Raw genomic sequence first — 24,697 nt, 5'->3', positions numbered from 1 at the left:
GAAATGATTTCTGAAGCAGGTATAAATGATGTGGAGGTCTAATAATACAAAAGAAAATGGGAGAGACAAAAAAGAAAGAAAAAAAAAGCAGCTCATATTTTTAACTACTTAAATATGCCTCTCACATTCAGCATGAGACATTGACATTTGTTAACACCGTTGTAAAACAATGCTGCATCATATGCTTCGCATTCTAGATCTTCTCCAGCACCTTCTGATGATCAGGCCCTCTTTTATGTGTGAGTATTGGCGATTCAGAAACTCATCATGATTCTGTGTTGCAACTTGTCTCTAAAATCATTCCATGCTTTTATTACATCCATAGTAATGTCAGGGATATATCCAGATATAGGTACATATTCTGTCTCTCTTTATGTGTGCATGTGCACTTGTGCCTGCATGTGTGGATGTATATATACATAAAAGATGTGTGTCCTTCAATTTTTATACATATTTTTATCCTAAAACTTGAAGATTGGAGCATTCTTCCTAAGACTGGAATGAAAATGCCTGTATTCTAAAAGATGACTGCTAATGACAGCCACATGTGTGGTTTGTGTACTTGTGTGTTTGTACAGGGTCCACTGCTAGAGTACAGTGTACTGATATCTGGATTAATCTCAATGTCACATTTTCTGTGGCACTTCTTACTTCATGTGTAAAAAGGTTCAAATTAGACCTTAATTCTTAATGCCAATAATTTGTTGTGAATATTGTTCGTACATTGTTATTTGGTTTGTTGGTGTTTCAAGGCTTTGTGAGGTTATTCAGTCAAGCATGTGATAAATGTTCCTCTGTTCTGCATGCACTGTTGTGTTTACACATGTTTTCATTTGTACACCATTCGGTGTTTCCATTGTCACTGCTGTCATTGCTAGTGCATATCTGGGTGATGGGGGTGGTATCTCAAGAAGGGAAGCCAGAACATGTTCTCCTAAAAGCTGTACAGCTATGAAAGCAAGGAAATTACTAATCCCCACATATACTTTTTCTTGAAATTGTTGAACCTCAACTTGTCTTGCAGATAGTAAAGCATTTAATTATTTCCCATCTTCTATATCTTCATACCTGTTTCATAGCACTTATTTCTTTTACTCTCTTGCCTGTGACCTCTTAAAGCATCTGTCAATCTCTTCTGGGGATGATCCATTCAGATGCTGGGTGGACTTTTATTTCTACAGTCAAGCATGAGTCAACATAGTTGACCAGAAGAGCCCAGCAACCTTCTTGTTGTGGCCATCTTGTCACATTAGTGATATCATGGTACATGATGAGCTGTGCAGGATATCTTCAGACATCATTGTGACCTCCAAGAAGTGAGCTACGGTAGCATTCCAACGAGAGATGGATTTGATTCACTATGAAATTTCAGCCCATAAGTATTTAAGAGTGAACAGATTATTGGCAGGTGTGAAGTCCAAGGCCACTAATACTGGCTGACCTTGCTATGTCTCTTGGGAGGCAGGAAGAGGAAAGACAGACACTTAGTAAAGGTGGGCTTCTAGCATATGAGCTCTCGAAAGCTTGAATTTTAAGCAGAGCTAATTTTTGCTCCTTTTCATTTCAGTATTGGCATGCAAAGGGGAGAGGGATTGTCCTGGGCAGTCACGTCGACAATATAAATTAATTTATTAAAGCGGTTAAAGAAACCTTTGAAGTTCACTGAATTTTAGCAAGCAAGGAACACAATGAACTCCTACACAGAATGTACTTTTTTTTGCAAAACACAAGTAAATGTTCTGGGTTAGATTTATGAAGTAGCTGAAGCATTATTGGTGTTGTAGATAAGAACAAAGAGCAAACTTAGTTCTTGAATGTTCCTTTGAGGGCAGATAGTTAGGCAGTTAGAACTGTAGTTAAGCACTAGAATAGAAATAATGTAATTTTTCCAATGAGCTGCAAGAACTGCCAGTGATACTGTCAAAATTTGACTCCATCTTTTTTTGTTAGGTAATAATTAATTGTTAGGTAACAATTAATTCATGTAGGTGCACAGTTTTAAAATGTTGGACCTACCCCCTTTTATTTTCAATTCCTGTGCTGTACAAAGAAATAGAAGCTTACCTAGCTAAGAGATTTTTTACAAGATGTTTGTAAGTAGCATGTAAAGATGTTTGAGAGCATCTTTTAAGCTGCACCTTCAGAATGACCCAGGATAAGTTAGTTATTTAATCAAGTAATTAAAATCTACAAGGTATCCTGGAAGTTGTAGCACATCTGGTTTGCCCACCCTGTTAGCTGACCCGTAATGCTGATGTTGCACCAAAATATAAAGTAACAACCTTTACTACCTTTTGATTTTAGGAACTTGCACAATTTTGCTTTGTGCTCTCTGTGCAAAAGGGCTGGACAAGAGATGAGAAATTTTGGACCATTTGTAATTGATGATCACTCTCTGCTGTCTGCATTGGACTTAGTCTGGACATTTATATTTCCTTTTTAGGAACTCTCCATTCTCCTGTCTGTACTGTGAACAACAGCTTCTTACTGCGTTTTAGTGTCAAAAAGATTGCCCAGATGTTCTAACCAGTACAAACATTGCTTGCAATTCTAGTTTCTTTAATGCAGCTGCCTTTCAAGGGAAAGTACATTATTTCCTACTTATTTTTGTAGAGTAAAATTGGTTGAATTTGATTGGGTTGAAATTGATGAATGTAACTGGATTAGTGATGCATTTTCTTTCACTGAAACACAGCTTGCATATGTTTTGGCTTTTATAGTGGCAGAGGATTCTTATGGGCTTACTAAGATAGAGCTTCCGCAGCAGCATTTGCCCTGTGGGAGTTTTGTGACTATAGGATTTGTATGTTGCTGTAACTTATCACATTTACAGTTGGAGATGGCTGAGAAGTAGTTGTGATCATTTGCAAAAATTGAATAACTTCTGAAATAGTAATTCCTATTCTTTTCCCCCTTTCCTCTCCATTTCACTGCTAGGCTTCCCCAAATAACTGTTCTATATCTTGCTTCTTTATTTCTGCTCAGGAAACGCAGATAATCAGTGATCTTCCACTGAGTGCTTGTTCCCTACTGAATGTACACTCCTCACCATTTCAGAATGAAAACACACTTTCTGTCAAGTGCATATCACTTGAAAAAAAAAAAAAAATGCCAAGGCAGATAAATTAATTGTTTACTAGAGGGAGAAAAGGAGCAAGTGATAGTACAGACAATTTAGAAATTTCATTCAGAAGAACTGGAGAGTTATTCATTTTAAGCGTCCATAAGGTGGATGGTAGGACATCCTTTTGTGAATGTATTCTTTTTTCATCAGACTTAGTTCTTGTCAGACTTTGATCTGATAGCTAAGCTCCTTGTAGAACAGCAGCTTAGTGGGACATGACAAAGCCTGGTTATACTAGGGCTATGTCCTTTGTTTGAATAGGCCTGTTTAGATCACAGTGTCCCTTTACCTGCAGAGGAATTTTTTTCAGAAAGATTTTTCATGCCTTAATCTTTTTCTTTGTTCCTGCCTCAACAGTCTCTCATCCTGTTTCTCTTTTTGGCATTCAAACCTGGCTGAGTTGTAGCAGGGCTTCAGAAGTCTGCATGTCATTTGGCTGATAGAACACGACTGACTATTGAGCTGACTGGATGTGCATGGTGATATGGAGGAGGGAGTTAGGCAGAGGATTACTCCCTGCAGGTTACCTGATGTATTATAACACATTTATATGTCCCAACCCATGCAGTATTTTTAACTAAAAGTATGGAAACCTAAAACACCTAGAGAACCTCTTTTGAAAGCAAAAAACCTTCTGCAAACTAGCTTCCAGAAGCATATTCAACCAGTGTTTATGATGGCAATGATACTTCATACTTCACAAATCTTTTATTATTTATCTTTGCATGAGGAATCTATTTTGACTGAAACAGAATTATCTCTATTACCTACTTACTGCTCTTAAAACACCATTTACTTAAATGTAGTTACTCTCGATTGAATCGAGAGTTCAACTGTCTAATTGGATCACAGACGCTTATTTTTCACAAGCCACAAAAACTAGTAATTCTTTGTTTTCAGCATAGCAGTTTTGGTGATTTTGAAATCAATGCATACATTAAGTAATCTTTAGAATTTCCTCATATCCATTCTTCACACCCACCAAAGATTTGACTATAAGTCCTTATACTACTTTAATCATGTCCGTTTTATTGCAGTATTACATATGTGGTAGCAGAAAACTTACCACAGTACAGAGCCAGTTTGGAGCAACAGTCAGAGGAAACTATGGCAGTAATTTCTTCCTCACAGTCTGCCTCTGCTTCGTGAGTCAAAAGACCTTTTGTTTTCTTCTGTAGAAATCTCAAATCTAAATTTGTATACACTTTGCATAATTCCGGATGCTAAGTTTTATTTCATAATTTATATTTTATTTTATATTTAGAGCTGAAAGATAGTGATTTTCTTTCAGACTAGCCATGATTTAAATAAAAAGTTGCTCACAACAGAGTTTTGGCTTTGGCTAGCAAATTTTTCTGACATTTCTATAAGACTATTTTATGGATATTTGTTCCCTCCAGTAAGGACACTGTGTGCTGTCCACTCCTAAATTTCTTTTAAATACAATGCAATTTGATTTATGTATTGCCACAAGTACTGAGTGCTTCTGACCTGAGAACTTGACATTGATATTCTATCCAAAATATATACTGCAGAGAACTAATTCTGCTGTTCTTTTTGTTGCTTTTAAAAATCCATTTGTTACAAGCCAAAATATTCAGTGTCTAGTCATTTTTTTAATAATATCCAAAAGCAATAATAGCTTTTGAATTCTGGTCTTACTATTTTGTAATAAGTAATAATAATAATAAATGATTACTTGTTGAGTATTAACAACAAGTAATTATCTTCAGCTTTGATTTAGTTCTACTTTCAACATACAGGTTCTGCAGTTGTTGGTTGGTTGATAGAACTTAATAATAGAGATAAATGCTTTGGGGAATCCCTGCGTATGATATGTGTTCTAACAGGTTTCTGATAAGGAAATTCTAGGTACTGATTGAAATTCTCGTAAAATTGTATTTCTGGTAGAAATACAATGCTGATAGTATCCAGTACCTGAGTTTTTGCATAGGAATACAGTGATTTTATGGAATTTTTCAAAATGAATTTTATGTTCCTGTTCAGCATCAGAGAAATTTCAGAGCTTCCAGAACGTGAAGAGGGGGAAGGAGAAGAAAGTGAACTTCAAAATGCAGCTTTCAGTAACTGGAACCAGCCCAGAAAGTAAGCATAGATCTTGCACAATAGATAATCTAATCTGAAATCCAAACATTTTGAAATCTCTGATACAGTTTAAGAGAAATAAGGAAATAGAAGTATTGCAGTTTGTGTGTATTGTACATTACAGACGTAATTCACTGTTGATTTTTATACTGCCATTGGGCTAAATCTCTGCAATCTAATGGTTATTTAATTGCTTAGTTAAATTTATCTTTATAGGCTTACTTTGCAAGCCAATATGAGGAGCTGAAGAGAAGTTTTAATTAGAAGCCAAAGTAAATGGAAGCAGTAGCAGTTACAACTTTCTGAGCAACTGAATAGATAACTCTCACTGAAAGAAAAATAAAAAAAAAATTGTCAAAGTTATTCCTGAATGTTTTTAAATGTTCATGCCAATCTAGGGATCTTCAGTGATTGGCACTGTCATATTTTAGGCTTCATTTATTTTGCTCCTTTTTTTATCACAACAGGGTTGAACTTTGGAGAGAGCCTGGCAAGTCATTGGGGATCAGCATTGTTGGAGGACGAGGGATGGGCAGCCGTCTGAGTAGTGGGGAAGTGATGAGAGGGATCTTTATCAAACATATCCTGGGGGACAGCCCAGCCGGCAAAAATGGAACGCTGAAAACTGGAGATCGGATTGTCGAGGTACCAACCAAGTGCCTTTCAGTTGCAATACCCCCAGCCTCTGAGAGTCGCTGAAATAGGTGTTTGCTCCTGTTCTGACCGCTCTGCAATTAATCCAGCTGGTGCTGCTTGAGCCATACGGTGTAGTGCTGTGTTACAAACACAGCAGCGCCATCTACTGGTATTTATGTGCCGACAGTTCGAAGTTGTATTTACAACCTGAAGCATAAATGGCTGGCTGTGTGAGTAGGGGCCTACAAAGCTGGTAGTTCCACCTACATTTCATAGAACGTGTAGGAAAAGGCTTGGTAAGCTAGAAAGTTTGCATACTGGATAGCAGATGGACAAAGAACAAAATATCATTAAAATAAATGCTATAATTTATCTCCCTCTAAAGTCTTACACAGGCCTCATCCTTCTTGTGCCCTTCAGGAGTTAAGGAAGACACTGTTTTCTTCCTGATGACATGCAGAAAGGTGAATTTGATACAGAAGCAGAAAAGTTGAGAGTATTGTGTTTATGCAGTGTTGCAGAGAAGAGTTCATCTAGATTCATCTTCTCCTGCTTACATAATCCCTGTTTATGCAATGATTTCTGCATTCTTGCTCGATAGTTTTGAAAAGAGTCTTTCCTGTGATGGTTATCAGTAAATTAGACATTAACGTGTATCCAGTATCATGCCTTTGGGAGCTACACTCCTTTTCACCATGATGGATTTAGCTGACCATCTATCATAAAGAACAAGGGCGATAGAGACATTAACATTTCACCTGGATTGGGCTGCATTTCTTATCCACTCATGTTAAGACTAGTGATATGTGGCTGCTACTAGATCCAAACAAAAAAACATTGAAATAATACAGTAATACATAGGACAAGGTGGAAGATTTTTTTAGTATAAAACAAGTTAGGAAGTGGTATTTTACTTGGTGGCCACAAAATTAAGCATTATTCATTGTAACTGAATATCTGGGGTTTTATGAATGCAGTAATTGTCTCTGAGAATGGTACTTGTAGAATTTAATGTGGGTGAGCAAAATTAGTATGTAGTGTATTCATGCAACTGTTTGTGAATGAATGATTTCATTTTTTTGAGTTGAGACATTTTTAGGCTTTTCTTTCTACCAGTGCATGTACTATTTCAGACATGGAAAGTTGCAAGTCTGTAGTGATGCTGCTAATTGCTCATAAGTTTAGAATATTTTCTCTTCTTTTCTTTCTTTATGGTTTTAAGATGGTGTTAGTTAAAGAGGCAGGGGTAATTCTCATTATGTAACATTTTTTTTTGTGCAAGAATTGCCACTAACAAACAACCTATCTGCATTAGCTTCTAGGTCCTACTGTGGTCATTGTAAGAATGCTTTACTGATGCTAACTTCACCATAACATATTCTTAGCTGGATGGCAAGACAAACTGTTTACACAACGATATATCTGAAAGCAAGAAAAGGAAGGAGCAACCAAAGAAACATTTTTCCTTAGTTGTACTTTCTTTTAGAAGAGAAATGGCTCTTCAGCTCTGACCTAAAAATTTAGCTTCTAGGGAAATGTCTTACAGCTGAACACATCTTTACATTAGTGATGGTGTTAGTAGTCATTTTAAAAAAAAGAAAAGAAAAAAAGGCTGAAAAGAAAGAAAAAAATACGCTATACTGACATAATACCCATCATGAAAGTTTCCAGCACTTAAAAGTTTCAGTTTGTAAATCTTATTAGATACTGGGAAAATAGGTTGTTGTCAGATAGAATTTACTGGAAGTGGTATTTAACAAATACTGTTATACCACTCTGTTCATAATACTGTATTTCTTTTATTACATTGCCTGTGAGAAAGCATAACAAGCCTGAACCACGATTGCTGAAATCCTTCCCTTCTCCTACCTTTTTTTTTTTTAAACCACAGAGAACATATATTTTATTTCATTTCACTGCTCTTGGAAACCTCAAGCCTATGTGTCAGGGGCATGAGGTGAAGTCATTAGAAACCTTTCCATTAATAACAGGGATTTGGGCTTAAGTTTTACTTGGAAGTTCTCTGATCAGAACCTAGAGCTGATTCATGATTCTTGTAGCTTCTTGTAATGTTAAGATGAGGCCTTCCAATTACAGGTGGATGGAATTGACCTCAGAGATGCCAGCCACGAACAAGCTGTGGAAGCCATACGGAAGGCAGGCAATCCTGTAGTCTTTATGGTACAGAGCATTATAAGCAGACCAAGGGTAAGCATAAAGAATATGAAAAGAGATATGGTATGTAGTAATAGATGAATTGAATGTGCAAGGTGGTGGTGTTTGGGAGTGGGATATTTAATCCTGAAAGTTCCATCTTAGCTATTTCAGGAGCAGAGATTTGATTTAAATATTATTTCCATTTAGAATGAAATCGATTTGGATTTGGAATTACCCTCCAGCACGCCGTCCTCAAACTATTTTGAAAAGCCTCAAGAATGATAAGTTGTTGGGGGGCAGAGTAGGAATCTTAACTAAAATCAACTCTTAGAGATTGACAGCATGTCAGAGGAACGCATGCAGAAATACAACATCTGTTAAAATATTCATTGGACATTAATAAAAGGACATAGAAGTACACGGAAGGTTTCTGTCACTAAGCTGCATGGACATTGCAGACAAAAGCTAATAAACTTTAATATAGTTGATTTCATTGCTAGAAACTAAAATTCCTCTTTGTAGAGAGTCTGTGTAAGTTGCATGTTTATTTACTAGTTGTCTCATAACTCTTGTTCCCCAGCCAGAGTCTCTTTATAGTCTTTCATCAGCTTCTGCTCTCTGTGAGCAGAAAACTACTAACCCATTTTATCATCAGTCATCTAAGGTAAAGTTGCATGAAAAAAGATCTGTTGAATGTTGGCTATTGATACTCAAGATACTAAAGTAAGGCTTTTGCATTTGCTGTGATGTGAACAAAATGGCCACTGCTGACTGTTTAGGCCATTGTTTGGGTTGGGAGCTATGCCATTGCTTTATCACCACTTTTCATGTTTAGAGAATGCCCTGTTTTTCATTGCAGTTATTTATTTTTTTCTTTGTTTGTTGGTTGTTTCTTGAATGTTTATTAACAAACCTTTGTTTCTCTGTGAACAGAACCATTGCAAATGGTCTTTGCTGTACACAGGCTTTGCATTGTGATCTTTTGTTAAAGGCATTATACTTACTGTCTTCATCACTGAAACGTGCATCTGTACTTCATAATAACACCTGAAAGGAAATTTCCTGCCTTCATTCATGTGCAGTTACCCAGACAGCTAACTGCCTGCACACAGCAGCTATATTTAATATAGGGCTATAAGGCAGTCATTTTCAAGTGATGTTGCTACTGTAGAAGTTAAAGAGGTCTGAAGCATACTCTAGAGTATCTCAAATAATGCAAGTGGATTGTGGGAAGCTAATTCAATAATTTTTCTTGCAAGCATTTATCTATGAAATCTGTTTCATATTTATCCTGCAGCGTGTACTTCTTAGTAAGAGTTAATCTGTCACCTTGATTATGGTCCCAGCCATTCTGTTATGTTACAGCATTATGCTTTACAGTATTCATGTCTGATACCTCAGCATCCTGGGTATATTAATAAATAGAACACAAATTAAAAAAAAAAAAATCAAAAAAAATTTTCCTGTTATTTTGTTTTATTTTCAAAAAAAATAGTAAAAGGAAAAATATCCATTATTTTAGTGTATGTTTTATTTGATGTAGACTGTGGAAGAAGACATGCTTCATGCGCATTGTTTAAAATATAACCGTAGACAAACTCAAGTGCTCCAAATTTTATCCTTGTGAGCAGTCAATGCAGTTAATACAACATTGTTGCATAGATTAGAATTAGAACTAGCAGTTATATTTTAGGTGCTTTGTCATCATGGAAAACATATAAAAGGCATAATTTTGAATTACTGTGGCTGTTTTCTGTTTTACTAAGACAGGTGTTTGTAAACAAGCTTTTCATGATACTTATTTTAGCTGCATAAAATTAATCAAGATATAGTTGATAATTCTTTGCAGTGGCTGATGTAATGTTGAAAGTGTAATAGAACCATCACACTGATAAATTATTCTTCCCAAACTTCTCTTTACAAAAGATGACATCAAGTGTGAGTTACATGTGTAAACAGAAAATCATTTACTGTAGGGCAACTGCTTTTTTACTGTGAGTGGCTTGCCAATGAAAAAAGCTTGTTCATACAGATCTGTACCTTCTCTGTGCTGAAGACATTGTAGAACCAAGATGTGTTGTCTTATCAAATTACATTACATTTTGCTTTGCAAAGTAGTATTTCAGGATAAATGCTTAGAAGAACATTTTTATAAATGGTGAGCAGAACTATGTACTTTAAGAAAATTTTGTAACTGCAACATATATCTGGATTAAACTACCATGATGTTAATCTGTTAGTTGTTGCTGCAAGCCTTTCACATTCCCTTTAGTATGTTTCTTTCTTCCAGCAACATGAAGCTTATAGCAACCAGATATTTAGACCACGAACAGATGGATGCACCTATTATAGAAATTATTTTTAAGTACACATTTGACTGTTTTCTTTTTCTGATCTTAAAGTAGAATACAATACTAGAACTGCATAGGGAGTATAAGTGATGAAATTACATCCTTTGATTTTATTTACATATGAAATGATTTAGTTTCTTAAATAATAACAAGTAACTACCTTACCTTGAATTGTTTAACAAGAACACCAGCTTGTTACAGTACAAGTCAATAAATCACACATTCATCTGCACAGATGCAAAGTGAGCTGTAAAGTCAGAGATGTCTAATATTACTAAGCCTTATATTTTGCAAAGGGCACTGTGAATACATTACCTTGATACATAAATCAAATAGTGAGAATTTGCATGGTTTGCAAAATAAAACTAGTCCTAGATTTGTACTGTGTTATTACTACGAACTGCATTTATTCTCATCTAGGAGTCCGCAACTTTATGATTAAATAATTTGAATTTGAAGTGTATCCAATATACTGAGATACTTGGGCAAAATTGTACAAATGCCACAGCAAGTAAATGTTATGTTGTTTATGCTACTGAATACTACACTTCATGAATTTTGTGGGCTAGAACACATTGGAGGATCAATATTTTCCTCTAATCTCTGCTAATCATAGCTGATCATCTTGAGAATACAGGTTGAAAATACATAGCAAATGCAGTTTATCTACCTTTATGTGTCCATACAGCAGTATATTAAGATCTTGCTTGGTTAGCACAAACTACAAAATAAATAAATTTTGTTTAATGAGTCACAAAGGGTTCACTCAAAAATGTTTTTGTTCAGTTTCTATTATGTTTTTCTTTTAGAACTCTTCCCTGCCTTTCCCGCAGAACTATCTTTTCTGTAGGCCAACTATCTTCAGCAGCACTAACCCATTTGCTGATTCTTCTCAGTTCATCGCTAACAAGGTTGGATGATGATTAACTATCTGCTTTTGACTCACCAAACATGATATGTGTGCTATTTTTGCCATTAGTATGTCTCTGAATTTAAATTCTTATGTACTCTATTTGTATAAAATACTCTGCTGATGAAGATGGAAATTCTGTGTAGTGAATAAAAATGGCACAGAGACATACACACGTGCATATAGAAGTGGAGAAAAGTTTTTGGATAAGAAAAGCCATGTCCATTAACTGTAGCTACCAAATTTGAATTAATCAAAGCTATCAAAGGAGCAAGTTCTCAATTAGAAAATCAGTTCCTGTGATGTTTGTTAAAATCTCTACCAGAGTGAAAATCTGTCATCAGTGTGTAGTGTTTTGCTGCTATGTACTTTTGCTATGGCATCTTTGCTGTCTTTTTTTTTTTTTTCACCTGATGAAAACCCAAGAAATATAGGCTGCTTTCTTTGTTTAATGGTGCTGAAAATACTTTCACTTTTCTTGTTGAAAATTCTTTTAGTGTACCATGGACAAGATACCTACATCTTTGAAAATCTGAAAAAAGTTGGATTTTTTTTTTTTTTTTCCCCAGATTAGTGCTTACAGCATGTTATTCATGTTGGAGACAGAATTAACCTAACACAGTAATAAATAAAGGTTTAATTCATTTGTGCATGCATTTCTGATTTAAAACAGTAAGTGACTGGGAATGACACTATCCTCTATTTTTTCACATTGCAGTCTGTTGGCTCTCTCAAATGTAAAGTGAATTTCTATGATATGTGGTATATAATTGCATGTACATTTTTGAAATCGCTATTTGTTCCAGGTATGAGGAAAGGAAGTGGAATAATAAATGATGGCTTGTGTTTTCTGTACTTCAAAAACAGTTCTGCAAGAAGTGTATGTTTTTAGAGAAAAAACTGTTTTTGTAGTTTATGCACTGAGATAAGAATGCTGTTTTGTCATATCTATCAGCTGCTTACAGGTTTGTGTTCAGTAAGAAAGCTCGCAAAAGCAAGTCTTAATAATTCCTTAAATAATTTGTTTCGTTGACTTAATACATTTGCTGCAGTTAGTAAAATGAAATTGAGTTGTTCATTAGTAACACTACATGTTGCCAAAGGTACTGTAACATGGGTTGCTGTTTTCTGTTGCTATAGGAGATATCGAATCCAATTAGGGTTACCTTCCGTTGTTCCCCAACTAACCCTTTTGCTCCCACACCATTCAAGGTTTGTCTTGTTTCTAGCAAGCAGGTGATACTATATGTGTGTGCTGTGCATTTGTACATGGCCTGTGATACCTTCCAGAATCCTGCTTATTCCTCCACCTGTGCCTCCTCTGTTGAAAGTGATACTGCTCCAACTGCCATTTTTAATATTTGCTTGGCTGTGATCAGTGACCCTGATACCCAAATGGGTTCGTGTACTGTATGATGCTTTGCATTTTGAATAATGTAATATGAAATACTGTGCTATGGCACATAACAAGTATTTCATGAATTAAAGCATTTCAGGTTTTTTTTGTGTGTATGGCCTGATTCAGAGAGCAAAAGTCTTATGTGTGCTGAGGGGTCAGCTCCAGTTGCTAGAGACACATGTGTAACAGTATGAGTTCAGAAGATAGTAGGTGGTCCCCTGTGTCTAAATTGCATAGTAACATCTTTCTTAGCCTTTTCCTTCATCTCTTCACAAAGAAAAATTTACAGTGCATCTGGAACTCCTCTCTTTTTCATCTCTGCTTTTCACCCCTGCTGAGATAGAAGTCTGTCACCAACTTTTCTATATGTTGGATACATGAATTTTTTGTTACAAAAAAAAAAAACACTTTTGCTGTTAATGACTGGCGTTTTCACCATTCTTTGATTCTGATGGATAAAATTTTTTTTGTTGTAATTTTGCTGCATCAATTGAGGCTTATGTTTTAGAGTATAATTTGCAAAAATTGTAAATATTTCTGTAATGCATTGCCTTAGAATGCCTTGGATTTCAAGCACAGGCATGGCATTTTTTATGGAATTTAAATCTAAACTGTTGGCTTGGGTGCCTTTTTAACATTCTTAAATCTTTCTTAAATCTCAGTGTCACAAAGTTGTTAACTTTCCAGTCTTTTCAACACCTTGAGTTGAAAGTGGATTAAAGTTGTCCAAGGTTTATGTTGTTATTCTGTGCCTTTTGAGCTCTGATAAAGCATTTCAGTGCTTCTGGCTTCTGCAAACATTATCTGTGATGTTATTTTCAAGCTTCGCGATGGAGGATAGTGAAAACTGAAATTACAAGAATAGAGCTATGAAGCTAGTACTAAACACTTTCTTGAAAATATACTTACCAACAGCTGATGGGCATGGATAACTTCAGAATGATTATATAACTTCACCTCCCCTATGAGGGTAGGCTGAAAGAGTTGGGGCTGTTCAGCCTGGAAAAGAGAACGCTGCAGGGAGACCTGATAGTGGCCTTTCAGTATCTAAGAGGCTACAAGAAAAAAGGGGACAAACTCTTTAGCAGCATCTGTGGTGACAGCACAAGGGGAAATGGTTTCCCACTAAAAGATGAGGAATTAAGATTGGATATAAGGAATGAGTTTTTTACAGTAAGGGTAGTGAAGCACTGAAACAGATTCCTCAGGGAGGCCTCATCTCTGGAGACATTCAAGGTCAGGCTGCACAGGGTACTTTTTTCTGACCTATAAAGTGGCACATAAAACTTTACTGAATTGGGCTTTAATTGTCTGTTCTGTTTGCTTCTGAATTTCATTTTGGAGTGAAGTTATCTCTTACCTTGCCTAGTGTTTGTTTCCGTCTTTGATCTCTTGCAGCTTTTCTGTGCTGTATTACACATTTAGAGTTCCAGCTGCTTGGTATTTAAACTTCAAAGCCATAGTCATTGCCTTTTTGATGTTTTTATATACTGTCTTGCTGTACACATAAGTCTGCATTTGCTTAGCCATTACATTTTTCTTATTCTCCACAGGCTTTCAGTCAGTCTGATTCAGACCCAGAAAAGACTTCATCTTGTAACTTGCCTCGGCCTCCTCCTTCCGCGTTTTCAGAAATAATCTGTGATGTTGCACAGTCATCGTCCAGCCAAGTTGCAGAGGATGTAGAAAAGGAGGATGAGTTCGGTTACAGCTGGAGTAAGCTTATCTTTTGTGATAATTTTTCAAATATTTATTGCTGAAATAGTATCGTAAGGGAAGATATGAGGTATCCAGTTTGAACTACTTCATTCTCATGAATTTTTTTGAATCTTAAATGTTGCTGTCAGCTTTCACTTGTGGTTGTCAGAGGCACATAGTGAAACACAAAAATGATTTGTTCTTCTAAATTCTAAATCAATCTCTGTGTTTCTCCATGGTCCAGATTCATGATCTCGTACTCAGGACTACTTCCAGAATTTCAGTTACTGTAGGTAACTGATGGCTGTGATATGTAATATTATGATTCCTGTTAACTGAAAGTGTTACTGGAGTTAAGGTTATTGCTTTTATACGTTTAGTCTTTTTTTAAGTTTTGATGTTTTCCCAAGTTAGAAAGAAAACAAGGAACTAGAGATCACCAAAGACTTAGCTGAAATGAAAATGTGAAGTACAGTTGTGACTTTCTCATCCAATTTACATTCTACTGTTAGATACTGTCCATTGAACAATAATCTTAACTCTCAGACTAGTTTGTGAGCCTGTAATGCAAATCCAACCTCTGTTTTCCATACCTTTACATTTAGAAAAAATTACACAGCGCTATGGAAGTCTACCAGGGGAACTACACATGATTGAACTAGAAAAAGGAAGGGCTGGTCTGGGACTTAGTCTTGCTGGTAACAAAGACCGATCCAGGATGAGTGTCTTTGTAGTGGGAATTGATCCAAATGGTGCAGCTGGCAAAGACGGCAGGTTACAGATTGCAGATGAGTTATTAGAGGTGAGTTCTTGCAATTTTTATAGAAACTAAAACATATTGATTTAAAATGCACTAAATATTAGATCTTTGCTGATGTTCTTTAGTGGACCCTGGAATAGAAGAGACAGCAATTTCTGCATCATAGATTGTGAATTGTGGAAAACAAAAAAGTCCCTTAATCCATCCATCTGTGGAGTGCTCCAGAGTTTGTAATTATTTCCCTGTCTACTAGAAGTGTGAGAATACCAGAAAGCTTATGTTACATATAAAACAGAAATCAAGGGGTAACAGAAAAGGATTTGTTTGTATCATGGACTTTCTTGCCATATTTGGGCTGAATTCTAGTAGCTTTTTGAAGAGAACAAATGGCTTAATGTGCAGCGAACATTCTCAGTATGTTTATGAATGTGTTGTTTATGTTACTGCAATTCAACTGATTTTGCTTGTGGATATGTTTTCTGCTGTGGCTTTCCTCAGGTTAGCTGTGATAGTTAACATTACCTGCACAGAACCATTTTTTTGTAACGTCAAAACTGTTATGTTGCAGTGTCTAACAGTATAATGAAGAAATTGTTCAGTTCCACCATTCCTTCCCAGCACCAAGTGTGAGGATGACAGTGAAGGGATATAGGCTGGCAGGGGAAGACTGGGAGAGAATGCAGGGGATTTGTGATACTGTGAATCTAGTCTCGTGCTTGTCATTTGCAATAAGTCCAGTGTTGTGTGCTAGATGATTCTCTTGAATCCGTTAAAGTTTTTAAAGTTTTAAAACCTTAGTATTGCAAATGCATAGTATCCTTAAGACACATTGAAATATGTCTGTCTGAGTCAGCTCTCCCATAAAGTCAGGGACTGACACAATTAATAAAATGTTAGCAAATTATGGTCTTATACTGCAAGTTCACACTTAAATCTCATGAATCTCAAGAACTTCATGAGCTTTCACTGAGTCTTCTCTGCCAAATGAAGATGGTAATTATGAGGTCAAATCTTTATAGATTATAAATGCACCAACATTCAAACTCCTTTGTAGAAGGTGCATTGCTCAGAGCTGAGATTAAATAAATAGTAGTAATCTTGTTGCTGGGTTTATATATTTGCTTTGATTAGAATTTCTCATGGCCTCGCTGTATTGCTCCATCAGTCACAAAGTGAAAATAGATAATGTGCTAAGACAACACAGTGTAATCCAGAGAATGACATTTTTGCTTTTTGACAGTGTTAGACTGAAATTACATTAATCATAGAATCGTAGAATCACCAAGGTTGGAAAAGACCCGTGGGATCACCCAGTCCAACCATCCACCCATCATCAATAGTTCTCTCTAAACCATATCCCTCAACACAGCACCTAAACATTCCTTGAACACCTCCAGGATCAGTGACTCCACCACCTCCCTGGGCAGCCCATTCCGGTGCCTGACTTTTCTTTCAGAAAAGCAGTATCTCCTAACATCCAGCCTGAATCTCGCCCAGTGCAACTTGAGGCCATTCCCTCTAATCCTATCACTAGTTACACAAGAGAAGAGGCTGACCCGCAGCTCACTACAACCTCCCTTCAGGTTGTAGAGAGAGGTAAGGTTTCACCTGAGCCTCCTCTTCTCCAGACTGAACAATCCCAGCTCCTTCAGCTGCTCCTCATAAGACTTGTGCTCCAGACCCCTCACCAGCTTCAGTGCCCTTCTCTGGACACGCTCAAGGGCCTCAATCTCTTTCTTGCAGTGAGAGGCCCAAAACTGAACACAGCACTGTAGGTGCGGCCTCACCAATGCTGATTAAACTGAACTTAATTGAAATTAAATTGCAAGGAATTTTTTACTGAAAAAAGGAAGTGAGAGCAGGACACAATATGCTCTGTAATTGTGACAAAATTGCTGCTTTAGCCAGTGATGTGGTATTTTAGATTTTTTATTTGAAAAATAATTACTGCTTTCTTCTATGTAGATAAATGGGCAAATACTCTATGGAAGGACTCACCAGAATGCTTCATCCATAATCAAATGTGCTCCATCTAAAGTGAAAATAATCTTTATCAGGTAAGTTCTTATTAAAAAAATAAAAAAATAAAAAAGTATTTTAATATACTCAGTTTCTTGCACCAATAGTACTTTTGTTTTATTTTTAATTTTGGGGAGATTGGTGTGCTTTTGAGCCCGGTTTGTAGGAGTTGTTAAATATATGTTGTATTTCTGTTTTGATATTTGCATTGATAATACCAAAAATAATGCAGAAGAAAGAGCTAGAGTTAAATCTGCTCTAATTAATATGGTGTTATTTTACTATATTTTATAACTGAATCTCTTGTAGAAATAAAGATGCAGTAAATCAGATGGCTGTTTGCCCTGCAAAGTCAGAGTCTTTACCTTGTGCTTCAGAGACTCTTCAAAATCAAGAGGTTAAGTAAATTTTGTTTTTTTCTCATTTGACTGAAATTCTGACATAGTTCTGGGTAGATGGGTACCCTGTATACTCAGCAAATATTGCACAAAACGAAGAAATCCAGTGGAAAAATAGAAGAGATTTCTTACCAGTGCTACATTTACTGTACCTAGATCTGTTTTACTTTATGTTCATCTGAACTAAGAAGTAAATCTAGTGTTCCTGTGAAGAGGGTTATAGCAGTTTAAATGGATCCGTAAAATAATCAGATCCACTTTTTGTTGAAAATGTTAATGATGAAAGTAGCTGCTCACAGTTGTGTTTTCATTATTAGGTTGATACTACTGTTGACTCTGCTATTTCTACTGATTTGAGTTCATATAAGAATATTCAATATGTGGAACTTCCTAAGGTATGTGCTGAGAATTAAATTGACACCAGCCATATTTGTATTCGCTAGCTTGCTTTTTTATAGTGGCATCCCTCAAAGCAAACAAACATTGTCCCTTATTTACTGGACGTCAGTCTGGAGATTTCTAGGGTCCTTTTATTCTTCCTTTCTGTTGAGTAAACCAAAAACTTTCCTGCTGTTATACCTTCCATGAAAACCTGAGGAAGTTTTTTAACATCATGTATATTTGCCAAATGCTCTCTGTGTCTGGAAGAAGTCATCTCTTGTTCCAATTTTAAAATTTTCAGTAACCAGCTGCTTTGGTTGAACACAGAGAGGTTTTATGATGCTCTATCAGTTAAATCATTGCCTGAGTAGTTTCCAAATATTTTGTGTTATTGCTAAAAACGTTAATGGTATCCCACTCTGCATTAAGCAAAATAAGTCAAGAGAGATATCCTTCCCCTCTAGCTGGTTTTGGTCAGGATGCTCATGGAGTGACGTGTCAAGCTTTGGATCCTTTGATATGACAAAAACATGGATATACTGGAAAGAATCCAACAGAGGACTACCAAAATGATCAAGAAAGTGGAGGAGAGGCTCGGAGAGCTGACACTGCTCATCTGAAATGAGTCCAGGAGAGAACTTATCAATTTGTATAAATACTCGTAGGGAGAGTGAAAAGAGTCAGGCCCTTTCAGTGGTTCCCAGTCCCAGGACAAGACACTGTGGGCACAAACAGGAACCCAGGTGGTTCAATTTGAACATCGGGAAGCACTTTTGTACTGTGCAGGTGAAGGAGCACGGGAACAGGTTAGGTTGTTCAGAGTGGTAGTGAAATGGTAGTGGAGATATCCCTTTTCTGCGGTATCTCTGAAAGCTACCTGGACATGTTCCTGGGCAGTCTGCTCTAGTTAGTCATACTTAAGCAAAAGGTTGGACAGGAGCCTCCAGAGGTCGCTTTCAATCTCAACCATTCTATGATGCTATAATTTTTCTTCCTATTTATGAATTCAACAACTGAATCATAGCTGATCTTCAGAGTTTCAGAAGAAAGGAGTTTGAATTTAGAATTGGCTCAGATTTATCTTGGTAAGCAATATACTATTAATAGATTGGGAAAATCTGCTATTTCAGACATAGTTTAGTTTAAAGTAAAACACTGATGCATTGGGAAGACCCAAACTTCTGTTATTTCTGCAATCTTCACTAGACTTTTGTGAATGTATTGTAACATTTTGATAAATGCAGTACCTAACCATTTGCGTATTTCTGTTTATCCCAGGATGAAGGAGGTTTGGGAATTGCCATTAGTGAAGAAGGCACTGCCAATGGAATAGTTATTAAGAGCATAACAGATAATGGTGCAGCAGCAAAGGTGTGAAAATATTTTAAATCCATATGAAAAATATATATATATACTTTTACTAGCACCCAGAGTTTATATTTCTTTTTCTATTTTATTTCCAGGATGGAAGAATCAAAATTGGGTGTCAGATCCTGGCAGTGGATGATGAAATTGTTGTGGGCTATCCAGTAGAAAAGGTGCTTCTGAATTGTCTGGAATATTGTAGAAATCACACCACTAAGTTTAGGAGATGATGTTTCAAACAAACTTTTGAGGTTTTGGTGACTCTAACTACATTTTCAAAGTTAGCTAAAGAGCCAAAGATACACAAGTTTTGTCTGTATAAAGAAATTACTGCAGAGTAAGCTAAAGCCTACATAAATAGTCTTTCTCTTTACTACGTATATGATTTTTTTTTCCCTGTTTCGCATTTAATGAGTAAGAAGCACTTAGTGCTGGGATAAGAGGTATGAACTGTAACTGAATCTTGTCTCTTCAGAAGTATACCACTTTAAAAGTGTAAGGAACAATGAAATTGATATGTCTGTATTTCAAACAAGTGAGTTAAATCAGTGCTAAATCAGGTCATGAACTGAGCTTATACATAGGGAGTGTCTGCAGCAAACATCTAGTCTCAAGCCTGATATTTCAGCCCTCTGGCAAAAGCTATTTCCATTCCTAAATATCGATATTTATAGTTGATAGATTTTACTAACTTTCAGTTCACCAAACTCAGTTTAGGCTTTGTAATGAATTAAGGAGGGCATTTTTCAAGTATCTGCCTTGTTACCTAGAAAAGTGATTCTTTTGGTGCAAGATCACTTTAAAAAGCAATTAGCAGAGTATCCATCTTATTCTCTGAGAGCATTGCTGTGTCTCAAGCAGTAAATACTTAAGCAATACTGAAATCGTTTGTAGGGAAGTGGAAAAGGCTTGAAAAAAAGGAGGAACAGACAGAAAGGTTTCATTTCTAAAACAAAAAAAAAAAATTATATTGAAATGCTTGGAAGGATTTGATGCCTGTGAGACAGTAGCAAACTTTGAAGTTTTTTCACCATATCCTGAATCTAGAGCATGAGTTTGATCCCATTCTATGTTACATCTCAGTATTATCCTTTTCTTCCTGTAGTTCAGATAATATTTTCTATTTTTCCTTCCACTTGTGTTTCTGGTTAAGAAGCTTGTATGGCACTACTGTGCTTTGATAGAAAACTTTAGATTTCCTGACATAGATTTTTGTGAGATCATAATTAGGTTCCACACAATTCCGCACAATTAAGAGACAACACTAGTTTTCCGATCTTTCTACTAATTGCTATAAACACAATACTTTGTCCAGAGAAACTGTTCATAGATAACCTCGTTACCGTGTGGTAAATTTTGGCAGAGTTCTATGGAAGGTAGTTAAATAACATCATGCAGGTCAGGCCATCAACCATCAGTGTTTATGCTTGTTAATTGACAACAAAATCTGCAGAATAGTGGCTTCAGTTTGGAGAGCAGTTCATTTGCCATATTTTTCTTTTACAATGGGAAGTCCAACTACATTCTTCATTGTCTTTTCTTTATATCATTCAGTTTATCAATCTCCTGAAGTCATCCAAAAAGTCAGTAAAGCTTACAATCAACTCACCAGAGACAGATAGCCAGACCATAGCACCAGTCCTTTCCAGCGCTGGATCAGCAGAGAGGAGGAATATCCAGCCACCGAAACCTGTTTGCTCTTCCAGCACACCAGAACCAGAAGCAGTCAAAAGTAAGGTTCTTACATATCTTGTTTTACAACAATTACGAGATAAATATGAAGATCCAGCTAGTAAACAAGTTTGTTTGTTTTTTTGTTTGTTTGTTTGTTTTTTGTATACATGTGACTGTCAGCTGAGCTTTACTTTCTAGTACTTGCAGGTTAAAGAGGAATCTTAATAAATCAGTGAGACTCCACAGTGAAGACTTAACTCTTGTCTTCCCATCTGCCTATTTGTAGAAGTGGAGTGTTGGAGGGATTTCCTCTTTTGTCGCAAAGCCTGTGCATCAAATGCTTGGGTCATGGTTGTCTAAAATGAAGTGGGAGTAATTTCCTTTAAATCAGAGAGAATTTCATATAATCTTTCGTAGAACAGAGGAATGAGTGATGCTTTCCAAGTGCTAAATACTAGCCAAGTTTGAATGTCTCCCTCTTGACTAGAGATGCCACAAATTGATGATGTTTATTGGTTAAGCAACACAGCACTAAGAAGCTAGTAAAAGTTTAATTAAATTATGAACATACTGAAGTCAATTTATATGTACATCACTGAAAGTATTACTGAGTCATATTTCTGTTGTTTGTTATTAGCAGTAATATTGATACACAGTTACATCACCGATAAGGAAACACTACACAGCTGAAGTCTTTCACTCTGTACAAATCTATTTCCTCTTTCTTCAGTTTTCCACACCTTATGGACAAGAACTGATGGAGTTGTTGTCTGTGCCTCCTCCAACATCCTTAGATTGTGATTGAAACTTGATTTCACTTGTTTGTAGGGATGTACAGTACATCTCTTGAAAGATCTTTTTCCTCTTCATCCTCGAGCTGATTGTATAACTTACTCCCCAGTTTTCTTCTACCAAGTCTATCTTTTCCCTGAAGATGAGGGAGCACTGGTACAGATTGCTTAAAGAGTTTGTGGAGTCTTCCCTCCTTGAAGATCTTCAAAAGCCACCTGAGCACAGTCCTAGGTAGCTTTCTCTGGGTATTCCTTCCTGAACAGGGGTGTTGGACTGGAAGACCTCCAGAAGTCCCTTCCAATCTCAACTGTTCTGTGCTTCTGTAACAGTTTCTTTCCATACAACAAACAGCTTGCATAACAGAACAACTTGCATAGAAGCTGTAACCTTGAACAGTCAAGAGTGCTCTTCTACTTCCCGTCAGAGGACAGACCTACTTGTTTTGAAGCTTACTGTTCCTACTGAATTATTTACTCACGCAATACCTAAATGTTTGTGTACTAGAAATGCTTATTTTTGAATGATCAAAACCTCATTTAGTTTCAGTGGTACTTCTTTCAATCAATTACCCTTTAAAATGTCTAGAAAAGGATTATATGCTTGATTTTAATTTCTGAAAAACTGTTTTTGATGTCTCTTTAAAGCCCATGAGACATCAGTGATAGAGATGATGTTAATATCCCAGATTCTCTGATTGCTGGTCCTTCCCTTTAATTAAATTATTACACAATATATCCTTGTAGCATACTTAGGTTGTTTGCTTGTTTTAACTTCAAAAGATACAGAACTGACAAAAGAAAACTGAAGCAAAGGTCCATTTATGTCATACTAGAGATGAACTTAGTTAATATCACAGATAATTGCTATTTCAGGTTATAAGTTAACCAAAGACTGCTGGACTACCACTGTAGTTAACTTATGCTTCATATTCTTTCTCATGGTACAGATCTGAGTCTGAGATAGAATACTTACATTGACCTTGACTTGACCCCTTATAGAATGATTGGGCTGACATCTTTGTATCCATGTATGTAGTAGATAGTATGCACTCCATCTGCGATGGAGTTTAAATTGAATTATCTTCTTTAACAATCCAAACTGTGAGAATGAAGTAGTACAAATACAGTACATTTTATATGATGCTATCTCAGTTAAGTCAAAGCTGTGGTCCACATACTTAATGGCGTAGAAATCGGACAGCTGCTACTAAAACCATTGGACAGTGCTTGAGAAGAAGGGAGAATGGCATTATGTGGTCATTTTGAAATAAGGATGTTATCAGTAGATTGACTGTTGGGCTATTACTGTTGAGCTGTTGGTTAGCTCTCAAAATGATATGGTAAAATCACTTTTCTGATCCCAAGCCATCTTACTGTAATTAGGATATTATATTGTTGTTTTAGATACGAGCAGGTCTTCAACTCCAGCCACACTAGCTTCTGACCCAGCTACTTGTCCCATTATTCCTGGATGTGAAACAACCATTGATATCTCCAAAGGACAGACTGGTCTTGGTCTAAGCATTGTTGGAGGAGCAGACACTTTGTTGGTGGGTTGGAAAAATATATGTAATTCACATGAATTAGTAATAATGAAATTAAAATGTCTGTTAGAAGAGATTTTATCTTCCTTTCTTCTGGTAGCATTTATAAAAAGATATTAAAGCTAGCCTTATAGGAAAAAAAAAGAAAAAGAAAAAAAAATATTTTGAGATTGGAAGTAAATGAACTTCTTAAATATTTTGGTAATTTTTTCATCATTCTTTTGGCTGTTCATCACTACTGAATTTCAGAACAAATTTTCCATAGGCCTTGCTTCACAGTTAGGGGAATTTTCTTCCAGCATGCAGCATATTTTTGTTGTTCATCTGCAGGGAGCAATCATTATCCATGAAGTGTATGAAGAAGGAGCAGCTTCAAAAGATGGGAGACTCTGGGCTGGGGATCAGATATTAGAGGTACAGTGGTTGATTTTATCACTGTTTACTGTCATTTGCTATCTAGACATATTCTATTTGTTGGACAGTCCTTCATAGTTTACCAATGTATGCTTTCATTGTAGGTGAATGGAATTGACCTCAGGAGTGCCACACATGATGAGGCAATTAATGTTCTCCGGCAGACTCCCCAGAAAGTTCGTCTGACTGTGTACAGAGATGAGGCACAGTACAAGGAGGAAGACATGTATGATGTACTCATTATAGAGCTCCAAAAGAAGCCTGGCAAAGGCCTTGGGCTGAGTATAGTTGGAAAAAGGTATGAATGTACAAGCACAGTCAATGTCTGGAAAACTTGTTAGGCATGCTTGTTTTTCTTTGGAGTGCATTAGTCAGATCCTTTGGACTTTATTGACAGTACATTTCATTTTTATGCCATTCCTAGAGAAACTAGCCCCCGAAAAAAGAGATGATGTTCAATGCATTCCCAATTACAAGCCAATAAAATAACCCTTAAACAATACTGTAATACAGAATGTATGTGTTTTTACAGAAACGATACGGGGGTGTTCGTGTCAGACATTGTCAAAGGTGGAATAGCAGATATAGATGGGAGATTGATGCAAGGAGATCAGATATTAACAGTGAATGGAGAAGATGTTCGGAACGCTACCCAGGAGGCTGTTGCAGCTTTACTAAAGGTATCAAGAAAACAGGAGGTGGTTAAAAGTGAAGAGCTGAAATCCAGATTTTTTGAAAGCTCGGGTTTTATTCAGGCTGTATTCATACTCTTTCTGCAGTGTCAGTGGGAACTTTGGATCTGAATTTAATTTCCTGAAGGCTAGAGCGGTCATATTTTCATAGTTTGTCTGATGAAAATGATAATAGTGGTAGTACAGACCCCTATACAGTTACAAGGCAAGAAAAGGCCTAGTTAGATACAGCATTAAGTTTTAGGTTGCTCTGTTTTCTCAAACAAACAAACAAAAAA

General features: G+C 36.4%; 1 protein-coding gene across 11 annotated transcripts in view; it reads left to right on the top strand.

Moving 5' to 3' along the window:
• Positions 1 to 24,697, top strand: part of MPDZ (multiple PDZ domain crumbs cell polarity complex component) — a 111,305-nt gene that overhangs the window by 66,376 nt on the left and 20,232 nt on the right. For 7 of the 11 annotated variants that reach the window (XM_031557296.1, XM_031557302.1, XM_031557298.1 and 4 more), the window contains 17 exons: positions 198 to 239; positions 4,162 to 4,269; positions 5,132 to 5,230; positions 5,698 to 5,875; positions 7,964 to 8,074; positions 14,237 to 14,399; positions 14,987 to 15,183; positions 17,107 to 17,198; positions 17,470 to 17,557; positions 17,876 to 17,953; positions 19,218 to 19,310; positions 19,403 to 19,477; positions 20,859 to 21,036; positions 23,174 to 23,319; positions 23,644 to 23,727; positions 23,832 to 24,025; positions 24,260 to 24,407. In XM_031557296.1, coding sequence (XP_031413156.1) covers positions 198 to 239; positions 4,162 to 4,269; positions 5,132 to 5,230; positions 5,698 to 5,875; positions 7,964 to 8,074; positions 14,237 to 14,399; positions 14,987 to 15,183; positions 17,107 to 17,198; positions 17,470 to 17,557; positions 17,876 to 17,953; positions 19,218 to 19,310; positions 19,403 to 19,477; positions 20,859 to 21,036; positions 23,174 to 23,319; positions 23,644 to 23,727; positions 23,832 to 24,025; positions 24,260 to 24,407 — 2,074 coding nt within the window. Of the gene's footprint in view, positions 1 to 197; positions 240 to 4,161; positions 4,270 to 5,131; positions 5,231 to 5,697; positions 5,876 to 7,963; positions 8,075 to 11,183; positions 11,286 to 12,424; positions 12,497 to 14,236; positions 14,400 to 14,986; positions 15,184 to 17,106; positions 17,199 to 17,469; positions 17,558 to 17,875; positions 17,954 to 19,217; positions 19,311 to 19,402; positions 19,478 to 20,858; positions 21,037 to 23,173; positions 23,320 to 23,643; positions 23,728 to 23,831; positions 24,026 to 24,259; positions 24,408 to 24,697 lie in introns of all 11 variants that reach the window. The other 4 variants (XM_031557303.1, XM_031557300.1, XM_010725661.3 and 1 more) reach the window with 4 other exon arrangements.

The sequence above is a fragment of the Meleagris gallopavo genome, chromosome Z (genome assembly GCF_000146605.3).
Source record: "Meleagris gallopavo isolate NT-WF06-2002-E0010 breed Aviagen turkey brand Nicholas breeding stock chromosome Z, Turkey_5.1, whole genome shotgun sequence".
Classification (NCBI taxonomy): Eukaryota; Metazoa; Chordata; class Aves; order Galliformes; family Phasianidae; genus Meleagris; species Meleagris gallopavo.
Note: the sequence above shows the minus strand (reverse complement) of the source record. Positions and strands in the feature narration are given on the sequence as shown.